General features: G+C 35.2%; 1 protein-coding gene across 4 annotated transcripts; it reads left to right on the forward strand.

Moving 5' to 3' along the window:
* Positions 1-1,758: 1,758 nt before the first annotated feature.
* LOC133299296 (protein NARROW LEAF 1-like) lies at positions 1,759-11,564 on the forward strand. Of its 4 annotated transcripts, none has more exons than XM_061498741.1 (6): positions 1,759-2,057; positions 3,031-3,541; positions 4,334-4,477; positions 6,009-6,249; positions 7,140-7,640; positions 10,741-11,564. In XM_061498741.1, the coding sequence occupies exons 2-6, from the start codon at positions 3,053-3,055 to the stop codon at positions 11,166-11,168; spliced, it is 1,803 nt and encodes a 600-aa protein (XP_061354725.1). In that variant the 5' UTR covers positions 1,759-2,057; positions 3,031-3,052; the 3' UTR covers positions 11,169-11,564. The 4 variants fall into 4 exon arrangements, with proteins under 4 accessions (XP_061354725.1, XP_061354726.1, XP_061354727.1 ...); XM_061498742.1 differs by having other exon boundaries at positions 3,041-3,541; XM_061498743.1 differs by lacking the exon at positions 1,759-2,057 and having other exon boundaries at positions 2,108-3,541.
* The last annotated feature ends 1,386 nt before the right edge of the window (positions 11,565-12,950 follow it).

The following is a 12,950-nucleotide window of genomic DNA, read 5'->3' on the forward strand; positions in this document are numbered from 1 at the left end:
TTACCAAAAAAAAAAAATTCTCCTCTACCAAACCTCCTAACTTCTTTCTTTGTTATAGTTTAATATTATACTACAATACTATTAATATTTGATCACTTTCAAAAAAGAGATATAATTTTACGAACATAACCCGAGTAAATTGAGTTATTAAATTACAACTGTAATTTTTTTTTTCTGTATATAACAATATAATACCATCGTATTATGATTTTTTAAAATTTTGGGTATAAAATTTCAGGGATAGGATATTGTGACATACAAATAATGTTACGCACAATGTTACGACCATATCTTAACCGTTGATTTCCGCCAATCAACGGTTATCATTTATTGCGAATTAATAATTAATTAATGAGTTTGATTTGAAAAATGATAACCGTTGATTGGCGGAAATCAACGGTTAAGATGTGATCGTAATATTGTGCGTAACATTATTTATGTGTCACAATATTCTATCCCAAAATTTCAATTAATATTTATTTATCGAATTTAAGGTATTCAATCGGTGATCTCTACTTGATTGAAGAACCAGTAACTGTAACTCGAACAAAATGATGACCAAGCTTAATTAATCCATGTGTCCTCTTTGACCATTGCTTCATGACAATTTCTCATAAAAATATGCTGATTGACACGTAGAATACATTGCACACGCAAGATACATATGTAACCAAATCTATCAAATTCCCCAATGTTTTATATATTTTTGGTAGATAATTATTCAAATCCTACCAAAGTAGTAAAAGAAAAAAAATGGAAAGAAGCTAGTGGAGCAGACAAAAAAGTAAGGGCATCCCCTCCGTTTTTCTAGCTGAATTGTATAGCTAGGTGGGAAATGAATTATTAGATTGAAAGTGTATGCAACTTTTGGGAGGGCACCCCTTCTATTTATTTCCCTTCCGGTTTTGGGTAGGCTGAGTTTTATAGCTAGGTGTGAAATGAATTGCTAGATTGAAAGTGTGTGCAACTTTTAGGGAGCAAACAGGGATGGCCCCATAAACCCCACCCACATTAATAAATTGTTGATAAATATAATCTGTATCCAAGAATAAACCCCACCCACATTAATAAATTGTTGATAAATATAATCTGTATCCAAGAAATATATATATATATATATATATATATATAAATATATATAAATATAATATGGAGGTAGGATCCTTTGACATCAGAGTCAAATTTGAAATTTGACACCTTATCTGATAGTAGTTAGATCAAAAAAGATCAATGGTGTCACATGCTTACAAATCAAAGTCGTTGATCTTTTTTGATCTAACGACTATCAGATGAGGTGTCAAATTTCATCTTAGAGGTGTTAGATCAACAAATATCAATGGTGTCATATGCTTACAAATCAGAATCGTTGATCTTTTTTGATCTAACGGCTCTCATATAAAGTGTCAAATTTTAAATTTGACAATGATATCAAAGGATCCTACCTATATATATATATATATATTTTATTTTCCTTATTATTGTCTAGGTGCCACAAACTCCACCGTTAAAATTTCCCCACTCAGAATTGTAAGTTTGTGACAGATAGGATCCATAGTTAGATAGCTTAAAAAATAAAAAATAAAAAACAACAATATAAATATAAAAAAATTAAAGCAGCAGAAAAGGGCTAAAAGAATTAATATTAATACATTGATTTTGTATTGTCATGTAAACATAGTAGATATAATAGGATACTAGATACAGTTATATTAATGCTTCTTGACCCTCCACAAGTATAGTATAGTTAGTGCTCTTTCATCATCATCATCACTATTCTCTCTCTCTCTCTCTCTCTCTCTCACACACATACACAAACACACATATACAACAAAGTTGAGGCCAAGCAAGAAGGGGAAGCTTGGCGGCAGTAGCTATAGCTGTGACTATTATTCTCATGCTGCACCCTATGAAACTGCTCTTATTAGATTAAGTGATACCCTTCTTCTGCAATCTTAATCTGATAGATGATTGGCATAGAATTTCCATGTACTAGGGCATGAAAACCTTCAAGCTTCTTCGTTTTGAGTCCATTTTCATAGCTCCAACATTGCTGATCGGTGAGTTTTCTGTGACCGAGCCTGCAAAATTGTATCTTTTCACAACCCTTTTTAATGGGTTACGTTTTGTTTTCACACTGATTGTGTTGTGCCTTGGCTGAGAAAGTTGGTGTTTTCTGTTATTTTTATTTTTATTTTTTTCCCGAGACGGGTCAGTTGTCGTTTTGCTTTTCAACACTGTGTTTGTCCATTGTTCCATTTTTGGTTACCCATTTCATGTGACTTTCTGGATTTACTTTGTTTCAATCTCTCTTCTGATAAAAGCATGTAGCTTGAGATAAGCTTCGGATTTTTAAGCTGTTAGTGCACGTGAAGATTCAGGATTTTCCTGTGACACTGCGCATGACCATTTGTAAATTTCCTACTCTTTTTCTTCTTATGGATATACTTTATATGTATCAGTAGCAGATTTGCTAAAAATTTGGTTTTAAGGTGGTAATCCTAATCTTTGATTTAGTGCTCAAAGTGATGTTGATATTTTGTATACAAGTCTAGAGTACCATTATATTTGATAGCTTATATTTTATGTTCTCATATGACAAATTTATTGAGTTGGGCTGTGCTAGCCTTTGCAACGGAAGAACTTGCTAAAATAATCTCTATGTTCAATTGTTTGTATTTTGCTATTTATTTTCTGAAAACTTATGGAGCTTCCTGTTCAAATGTATTGGGATTTTCTAGTGTGCGTTGTTTATATTATGTTCATGACATGATATTCATTTACTTGTTAGGTTTACTTTTTGCAGATGAATCTTATTTTGAGCAAACATTTTTCTGTTGCTGGTTAAGTCTATAGACAAGTCTAAACAAAATATACTCTCCCAAGAATTTTCTCCACTTTTGTTTAAGCTTTTTTGTTAATTGAAAAGTCTTTCTTAGTTTGAGGCTTTGAGCATAACAGTAAACAGTGTTTTGATTCGGGGTTAACTGGATCTGGGTCTTCAATTATCTAAGTTTGTTAAGCTGCGTTAAGTGTGATGTAGGAGAGCTGACAGATGAATCAGACTCGATTGGACTTAAGAGTCCATTCTGGATCAACACAATCAGAGGAGTCGGCCCTGGACCTGGAAAGGAACTACTATGGTCATCCTAATCCTTCATCCAGTCCTTCACCTGTGCAACCTTTTGCAGCAGGTGCCCAGCATTCTGATAGCAATGCTGCCTACTTTTCTTGGCCTACGTTGAGTCGCTGGAATGATGCAGCGGAAGATAGGGCCAACTATTTTGGAAACCTTCAAAAGGGAGTGCTACCTGAAACTTTGGGTCGATTGCCCACAGGACAGCAAGCTACTACCTTGCTTGAACTGATGACTATTAGGGCATTTCATAGCAAGATCTTACGCCGATTTAGTCTTGGCACTGCAATTGGATTTCGGATTAGAGGAGGTGTTTTGACTGATATTCCAGCTATTCTTGTCTTCGTTGCCCATAAAGTTCACAGGCAATGGCTCAACCATGTTCAGTGCCTTCCTGCTGCCCTTGAGGTGGGGAATTTTGGTTCTTCTGGCTGTATTGCAGGTTTCTACGTGGCTTTAGTGGATCTCCTTACACTTCTCAATTGAATTATTGATTATTTTCTTTTGTTGTTTCCATTTCGGTTGTCTTTGTATTTAGTATTGACATATAAGTATTACATTGTCACCATGGTTTGGATATATATAACTTGTAAAAAAAAAAACTATAGAATTGTAGACAGGGGAAATCTTTAAAATAATCACTTGCTAACATTGTTTTTTACTAAATCATGCACCAAAATTTTTTGGGACATCCCATGGGTGCGATGGTTGTCCACATGCTGATAAGGCAATGTCAGCTATTTATCTTTGGCCTACAATGTTCTTTTATGATAAAATGATTAAGAAATTGCTAGTATGAGAAAGTGATCTTCTCTCATATTATCACCTACCTTTCTATTGGTCAGTTTCCTTACCTAACTTAGACTAATCTATGGTTCTTTGTTAACCTAAGCCTGAGTTGTGTTAACATCAAATTCTTCTATGCGTTTTAGGTGTCAAATGCTAACTGAATGTAGTCTATCAAACTACATTATGTACTTTTTCATCTTTATTTTTTTTGTTAATTTAATTAGACAGATTTTATAAATTAACGGGAAACAAACAAATGCTTTATAGTAATAGCCTAACATATTATAAAATCTTTTTTTCTCTAAAAACACCATCTTAAAGCAACTATGGAACTATATCAGCATTTTGTAAGATCTAAAGGTTGTTCTAATCTTTAATGAAGCTGAAGTCATTTCTTAATTTTCCAAACAGGGGCCAGGAGGTGTTTGGTGTGATGTGGATGTTGTGGAGTTCTCCTATTATGGTGCACCTGCACAAACTCCTAAAGAACAATTATATACGGAGCTTGCTGATGGCTTAAGGGGAAGTGGTTCATGTGTTGGCTCTGGTTCTCAGGTATTTTTGCTTTGAGGAATCAATTTCTTTTATGTATTGCATTTTCTGAATACTAAATGCAAGTCAAAGGAAAATAACGTTTCTTAATTTGATACTGAAGAAGAGTTATATCATCCTGCCATCATGGTCATCATCATCTTTGTAAAGAACTAATTCAACCCAAAAGCTTAAGTTGTTGGATGAGGCTACATTAATGATTTTATATATCTCTAACACGCTCTCTCACACTAGAGCCTACTAGGTTTGAAAGGTAGAAAATGCACAGGCCCACCTACCTGTGTTAAGAAACTCCACAAGACTTGATTAATTATTAATTAATGGGGCGGTGAGGATCGAACCCGTGACACCGAGGTTTTGATACCATGTAAAGAACCAATTCAACCCAAAAGTTTAAGCTGTTGGATGAGGTTATATTAATGGTTTTATATATCTCTAACAATCGTTTTTGTTTTTACTGAGGTAAATGCAGTTAAATATTTGATATTATAGTGCTTCTTCCTTTCTAAATAGATTTGATGATAAGGTATGGTGATCTGGCAGGAAAACAAGACTTTCTGAGATATCTTGGGTTCTATGGGGTACCAGTTAATATAATTGGATAATTACTTGCCAGTTTGCTAAAAAATTGACATTTCCTCTTGGTTCAGATCAGGTTACAAACGTGGCACTAAATTATATATGGTTTTTGTTTTACAATTCAACCCATTCATTCTAAAATTTAGTCTTGAGAAAGTGTCATTGGTCTATGATAGAAGATATGGAGCTAGTGTTGTTGATGGATGATAAGAGATTTTGAGTAATTGTATTAACGATGAAATATAGAGGTTGCAGTAATGATGAATGTTTGTGGTTGGTAAACTGTTAACTTGTCTTAAAAACTGGTGGGATTAACAAATTGGCAATCACATTTTGGATTCAAAGTGGAAATTTTCTTTCAATTTTACTTACCAATTTAGTGTTTAGGTGTTTTCTTACTTGTTTCCAGCTTTCTGCGTGGGTGTGTGCATCTGTAGATTATCAAATCACCTAAGGCAAAGTTTTGGATTTCTTGTTTTTAATGGGCTGAGATAATAGTTTTCCATCATAGCAATAATTTCTTCAGATACATTTCTCCATACACAAGGATTGCCCTCACCCCACCCTTGCTAGACGGGGTTTAGTTGGGAGTAAATAAAAATAAAGCATTTCTCCATATGAAATGGTTGCTAAAATGGTGTAGCAGTCATAGTTGCAAAAAAATAATTGTTTTTGTCTCTTTTGTGCCTTGATGGTTATGCTATGCTGATGACCACCAGTTTCTTTCTTTTACTAGATAGAACAGATGATAGTACATAAAACTCATTTTCAATTGTTTCTTTACTTCTAAAATTGTTCCTGGTACTGTTTGATTAGATTGGTTCTTATTTTTCCAAATATTGCTTTCCTGTCATCATTACCTTGAACCTTGATCTAATGCTGGCATCATTCTGAAGTCTGGGTAATTATTTCCCCATTTTCTCGTTTATAATTTTTTAATTTCTTCTCCTTGAAGGTTGCTAGCCAAGAGACATATGGAACCTTGGGTGCTATTGTCAAAAGCCGAACAGGAAATCGTGAAGTTGGTTTTCTAACAAATCGACATGTAGCTGTCGATTTGGACTATCCAAACCAGAAGATGTTTCATCCGTTACCACCCAGCCTTGGACCTGGTGTATATCTTGGTGCAGTTGAGAGAGCAACATCATTTATTACTGATGATCTTTGGTATGGCATTTTCGCAGGAACAAACCCAGGTAATGTGATTCCTGTTTGCAGATTATCTTGAATGTTTTACCTATTGTGGTCAACAACCAGAAGTTCTCAGTCAAGAGCTATTTGTGAATCTTAACATTTGGTTTTTAACTTCATGTCGTTAGTGTCAAAATAATAGGTTTTATGTTGCTGTGTTCTACAAGTAAACCAAATGAAGTTTCTTCAATCCAATATATAGATAAAATCAAGTGAAGTTTCTTTAGAATTTTTTTTTCAACTTTTGAGGAAGAACAAAAGTAGAAGTACCTCACTACCAAAAGCTGCCTCTTGGTTTAATCTTGTTTAGTGGGTTTCCTGAGGGAATGCTCGATATTCAAACTTTGGAACCCAAAAGATAGGGCCAGGGGTTTAATGAGTATGGCTTTACAGTTGAGTTGAAGACCTTTCTGTTTAGAGTGTTATCTTGAAAGGTGGTATCCTGCTGCAATTGTGAACAAATATAATGTTGGAGTTTTTCTGCTAATTATTTCATTGAGGTGTTATATTGTTCAGCTCTTGACAGTAAAAAATTTGTGCTGAATAGTCAAATTTTTCACTTTGCACTTTTCCTACAGCAATGACTTGTACTGCTCTGTTGTCTGCATTATGCTTGATAAACAAACCCCCATAATGTGATGCTGAATATTTGTTTCATCTACTAAATCTAATTCTTTCACCCTCCGCTGATACTAGGAGATGATGCACTTAGTTGTGATTTAAGTTCTTATAATGAGATAAGAGTTTTTGATTTTTATGTCTTTCCAAAATGACATGTCAAACTTGTGATAATCTCATTTCAAATTTGTTGGTTATGATTTTGCCTTAGAATTTTCCATTGGGTCCTGACCCCCACATTGCCACACATGCAAATTACTACTTTGTTATCTTGCAGAAACATTTGTTCGAGCCGATGGGGCCTTCATCCCATTTGCAGAAGATTTCAATATGAACAATGTAATTACATCTGTAAAAGGTGTTGGTGAGATTGGTGATGTCAACATTATAGACTTGCAGTCTCCAATCCACAGTCTCATTGGAAGGCAAGTGATTAAAGTTGGAAGAAGTTCTGGTTTGACTACCGGGACTATAATGGCCTATGCCCTAGAGTACAATGATGAGAAAGGGATTTGTTTTCTCACGGATTTTCTTGTTGTTGGTGAGAACCAGCAGACATTTGACCTTGAAGGTGACAGTGGAAGCCTCATTCTTTTGACTGGTCAGAATGGGGAAAAGCCACGCCCTGTTGGCATTATCTGGGGTGGGACAGCAAATCGGGGTCGTTTGAAACTAAAAATTGGCCAACCCCCAGAAAATTGGACAAGTGGAGTCGACCTTGGCCGACTTCTTGATCTCCTTGAATTAGATCTCATAACAACAAATGTAGCACTCCAAGGTTTGTTTCTGAAATATTTCAGTTGTTAGTAATCCAATTCCCTTAATAGAATCATCTGCAAAAGGCTGCTGTATTCTGTGGTTTATTGTTTCACAACTGGTATAACTTTAGGGTTCAGGCAACGAAAAGGAAAAAGAGAGAAGGACGACTAACAATATATTATGAGATTGATATTTACTCACAAATACAATTATAACCTAATGCACATATTTATACCAGGTTAAGGACTAGTACTACTAGTACAAGCCACTACGTATAACCTTAATATCTTCCAACACTTCCCCTCAAACTTAAGCTTACTTAAACCATAAACAATAACAAGTAGCAAACTCATTAAAAACAAAGAACGCAACAAACACTTAAACCAACTAAACTGGTCTCAACAAAAAAAATTACAAAACCTTGGGGGCCCCTCAACCTTGAAACTGATATCCAAAACACAGTTGGGTATAATACCACCTAGTAACTCAATTGGACCTTTACTAGTGTCCAAAGTCTTCAATCTGCAAACCCTTGATAGCAAAAGAAAGAAACCGAAAACAATAATGTCTACACAAACAACACAAAATTACTTCCAAAACTTCAAACACAACTAAACAGAGTCAGACCAGCTAATAAAACATCATTGCCACCGTCCAAGTGCTGCCAAACACTGTCAACGGGAACTTCTCAAGTCTCACCACTCTGGTTGTAGCCCAATATGGTACCATGTGCCGCCTAAATGTGGTCAGCAATGTTGAGCTAGCTTCAATGTTCCTCCTCATAATTGCAAAAGCACGCACAGGGCAAAACAGGTTGGCGAAGCACCCAGACTACTAAAACGCACCAAATTCAAGGCCAGAAGCTCCAAATGCAAGAAACAATGAAGACCCAATCAAAACAGCAACAGAACAACAAAGGAAGGCAACTGAGAGACTCAGGATCTCCTCCTAATCCAAGTAGGGGCAACCCAGCCAAGAGAATGCAGAAAATAGAGAACTGAGACCTGAAACCTGCTCTCCAGAACCGTAACCAAGAGCTTCGGCTGCTGATCAAACCTACCCTGCTGGAAAATCAATCACCTAATGCCATTGAGGGTGTACATAATGCCAACACACGGAACAGAGAAAGATGTGCAAACCTCATTAGTACAAACGGTCAACCCAGCCACCATTGCATGTCCACCCATCACTGGTCAGACATGACCGGCTGGTTCCTCATTGGCAACTGCCCAAGGGTCGCCTGAAAGTTCTCAAATGGGTCGGCCAGAATTCTGAACTTGAGGTCATGATTTAAGTTTTCATTTTTTTTTTCAAGGTGTCAAAATACAGAAGATATCAGAGGAGATTATAAAGTTTTATGGAAAAAACAAATTGGGGAATATACAAAGGAGAATTCCATATTTTGGAAACTCAGATAGCAGAAGCAATCATGGACATTACAAGGGATGATATTGCACTAATACCATGCTGAAACTTTAGGTGTTAGACAAGGAAAAGGAAAAAGAGAGAATCACGGCTAACAGTATATTATGAGATTAATAGTAAGATATTACTCACAAATACAATAACTTAATGCACCTACTTATACTATTAATTAGACCAAGCACTAGTACTATAGTATAAGCCCAAGCCCATTATCAATAACCTTAGTATCTTATAACAACAATCAATGCTTAGGGATATAGGAATTCTGCATACATGCCAATGTTACTAATTTCTGAATGAAATTGGCTAAGTCTGAGGTTTACGGGAGGGATAGCAAATGTTAGATATAAAAAGCATCTCCAAATTGTATTCTTATTGGTAATATATTCACCCATAAGTAAATTCTTGTGTAAATAAAGTATATAATATGCCAATTCTTGATAGAGATGTCCTCTTTGAAAAACTTTTGGATGAGAAAATCTGGCCAATGATCATAGGGATTAGCAACGGGTAAGATGGTTTATAGTAGAAATTTTTTCTGTAATTGGATTGAGAAAAGGGTTCTTCCCTACAGTATGTGCACTGTACTTTGAACTGCAACGATGCATTTTGGTGTCCAAATGATTAATTTTGTTCGTCTGTTTGCATCTACTACATATTGCATAAATTTCTTGAGGATTTTATTATGGATTGGTTTGAGACTTTAAAGTATAATTATATGTTCTTTTGCTGTAAGCCTACAAATTAATATTTAAATTCAAAAATTTGAAATTGGGTTTTGCTTGTTTAAACGCATAGGTTAAAGTTTTGATTGTTTAAAACTTTACGTGGTAGTATTAGTTGTTCGAAGCTCTTTGCATTCGCATCTTAGCAGGAGGAACTCACATCAAATATTGTAAGTGGATTCCTTGTAGAAGCATATAGTCAACTATTAAGCGGTTTAAGAATGCAATTGACTTGGTTTGATTCAATTGCAGAAAGCATGCATCCTTCTGTGAAGGTTCAAAACTTCCAAAACATACGAAAGTACATTTAGTGTAAAATTTATAGAAAGTAATTCTGAGTGTTGTTAGATAAGCCTTTCAGGCTGGGTTGAGTGTTCAGATATGGTGAATGTTTCTTGCCTGTCTTATTGGACAAGGAGGAATGAGCATGTCTTTAACTGTATTTGTTTGTTTGATGCTCAAAATGCTTTCCATCTCGCTCTAGTTTGCCTTTCTGGAATTTTTGAATTGTATGACTTTCGCCCCTTTTTCTCCCCCTGTTCTGTTTGCTTAAGAGGTTCTCTTTTTGCATATATCCTGTGTACTTGATAGGGCCCCATTGTCTTCTCTCATGCATTGCTAAATAACATTATATAGGATAGGGTTAGGCAACCAGCTCGATACCGAATTAGATTTTCTTCCTCTTTTTTTTTTTTTTTTCCTTCTCTTTCGTTCATAAGCTTGGATGTCCCTTAAGTTCCTTAAACTCACAAGCCATTGGCTGACTGAGAAAAGATGATGGGATGAAATATGCAAGTATGCTACAAACACTCTTGTGGATGCCTTGCCATACACAGGTTTTAAGGAAGGGACCCCTTTTGCCGCCAACCATTTTTAGAAATGGGACTGGAGCATGAGTGACTATATTTATAATTTATTTATTTGCTGAACATTTACAGCTGACTTTCCCGTTCTTTGGTCATTTTGTAGCTGCGGTGCTAGAGCAAAGGAATGGTTTTGCTGCTGGAGTTGATTCTACCGTTGGAGAATCCTCTCTCACTGTCCCAATAAAAGAAAAGCTTGAAGAGAGCTTTGAGCCTTTGTGCTTGAACATCCGGCAAGTTCCAGTTGAAGACGAACCCTCTCACGGATTCAACCCATCATTAAGGCCCTGTGAATTTCATATCATAAATGAGATTGATGCAGCTCCAAATGTAGAACACCAGTTCATTCCAAGTTATGCAGGCAAGTCTGCATTACATCAAAGCTACCCAAAAGAAGACTTGAAATTTAGAAGTCTTTCTGAACTAAGGAATTGCCCCAATGAAGATAATTTTGTTGCCTTGCATTTAGGAGAGCCTGAAACAAAGAGACGAAAGCATTCAAATTCTTCTTTTAGCATAAAAGAATTAAAGTAACTAGTAGGGTTAAAACTGAAGTAAAAAGCAGCACATAGACTAAATGAAGCGACTATCTCATCTGCATGGTTGTTCTCTACGCCTTAGAAACACACAGGCCTATAGCATGTCGTGGCTAGTATGGGAGGTGCTTCAAAATCCAAGGATAAACAAGGTTCACTTCTGGATAAAATTCTTTCTTTTCTTTTTTGATGTTTTGGTAAAGTGATGATATTAGTCACTTGTGGGTTATATAATATTTTATAGAGGATATTTAGCTTGCACTGTGTTAAATGAATCTTTGATTTATACCACTTTGTAGACTTTGTATCATAAGCACTCCTGAAGGGGGAGCAGCTATTGTAAGTTAAAAGGAATGTAAAATATATCCTTTTCAAGCAGCTTCACTCTATTCAGTATCGATCTTATACTTAAGCATCATTTTCCAATGTTAATCTGTCCTGCTTTAAATTCTAATTCTTTTATGAAACAGCTGATGATTTTATGTAATAGGAAATTTCTAGCCTTGTGTGGTATTACTCTGTTGATGATCTTTTTTTATTTTTTATTGGTGCAGTGTAGGATGAGTTGAATTTTCTTTTCTTGTGTTGACATTTTGTGGTCACTATTTTGACCTATGTTGAGTAAGATTACCAGTTAATGGCTGTCATGCCATGCTAACTCTGATAAAGTTGTCTCTATTTGAGTCTTATGTTTGCATTTGGTGCAGTTGGTTTTTAAACCTTTATCTAGTCAAGCTCATTCAAAATGCCTGAAGCAGCCACAATTTGTAACATTGTTTACCCATCAGTGTGTAAAAATACTAACAGTTAAACTATTATGTGTTGTATTTCAAAATTGACAATCGCCTTGGAGCACAATTGTGGATCTGTAATCTAGGTTGTTGGTTCAGGTCCACAAAAGTTGTCAGATTTTATTGACAGTTATAACTGAAATGTGTGAAATAGACAAATATCACCTTTCGATTTGGTATGATGATGCCTTTTCACAATAATTTTTTATTAAAGATGCCTTTTTTAAACTTTTTTTTTTTAATATTTTGATATAATTATTGTGAATGTTTTTTAAAAATTGTGTATCATTTGATAAAATAGAAAGAGGTAAACTTTTGTAAATTCCTTAGCAATAAAATAATTTTTTTTCTCGAAAACATCAAAAGCTTGCAATTTCCTTAGCAAATGTTGTAAATTCACTAGCAATATACAATTATTTTAACACTACCCCTTGATACTTGCAATGGTTAAATGTAACAATGCTCTTGTGATAAATAGTACATAAATCAAAACCAAGATGTGTTAGTTTAAGTGGTAGTAAGTTTGTTTTCCGAAATCTCAAGTTCGAATTATGAGATTAAAGAAACTGGTATTGGGAGAGTCGTTCTTAATATCGGAAAGTACTGAAATCGAATTAAACAGTACATATATATAAATATGTACTGTTCCCGAAAGTGAGGCTAAACTGTGTGAACCATCAGGTAATGAAATGGAAATTGGAGGAATTTTGTGGAGGTTGGCAAAGGCAGATCGAACAAAGCACACATGATCTGTGGCTCCTGTATCTAGAAACCATTTGACATAATTATTACCTGAAGTGTTGTGTGAATCAACATTCATCACAGAGGTTTGAACAAGATTTGATGAAAAGGTTGTGTTGATTTTGGAAGACTGTGAAGCATTTAGAAGAGACTTATATTGTTCATGTGTCATAGAAACTTCAATATCCTTTACATCCTTGCAGCTTTGATCTAGATTATTAGTAACAGAATCCAAAGAAATGTAGTTT

The sequence above is a fragment of the Gastrolobium bilobum genome, unplaced genomic scaffold (genome assembly GCF_033153095.1).
Source record: "Gastrolobium bilobum isolate Gb01-03AN ecotype WA unplaced genomic scaffold, APGP_CSIRO_Gbil_v1 utg61611, whole genome shotgun sequence".
NCBI classification, from domain to species: domain Eukaryota; kingdom Viridiplantae; phylum Streptophyta; class Magnoliopsida; order Fabales; family Fabaceae; genus Gastrolobium; species Gastrolobium bilobum.

Bases quoted from the DNA above. Each gene is read 5' to 3' on its own strand.
- LOC133299296 (XM_061498741.1), top strand. From the start codon at position 3,053: ATGAATCAGACTCGATTGGACTTAAGAGTCCATTCTGGATCAACACAA. The intron at 4,478-6,008 runs GTATTTTTGCTT...TTCTCCTTGAAG, and splicing joins GTGTTGGCTCTGGTTCTCAG to GTTGCTAGCCAAGAGACATA. The intron at 6,250-7,139 runs GTAATGTGATTC...GTTATCTTGCAG, and splicing joins TTTCGCAGGAACAAACCCAG to AAACATTTGTTCGAGCCGAT.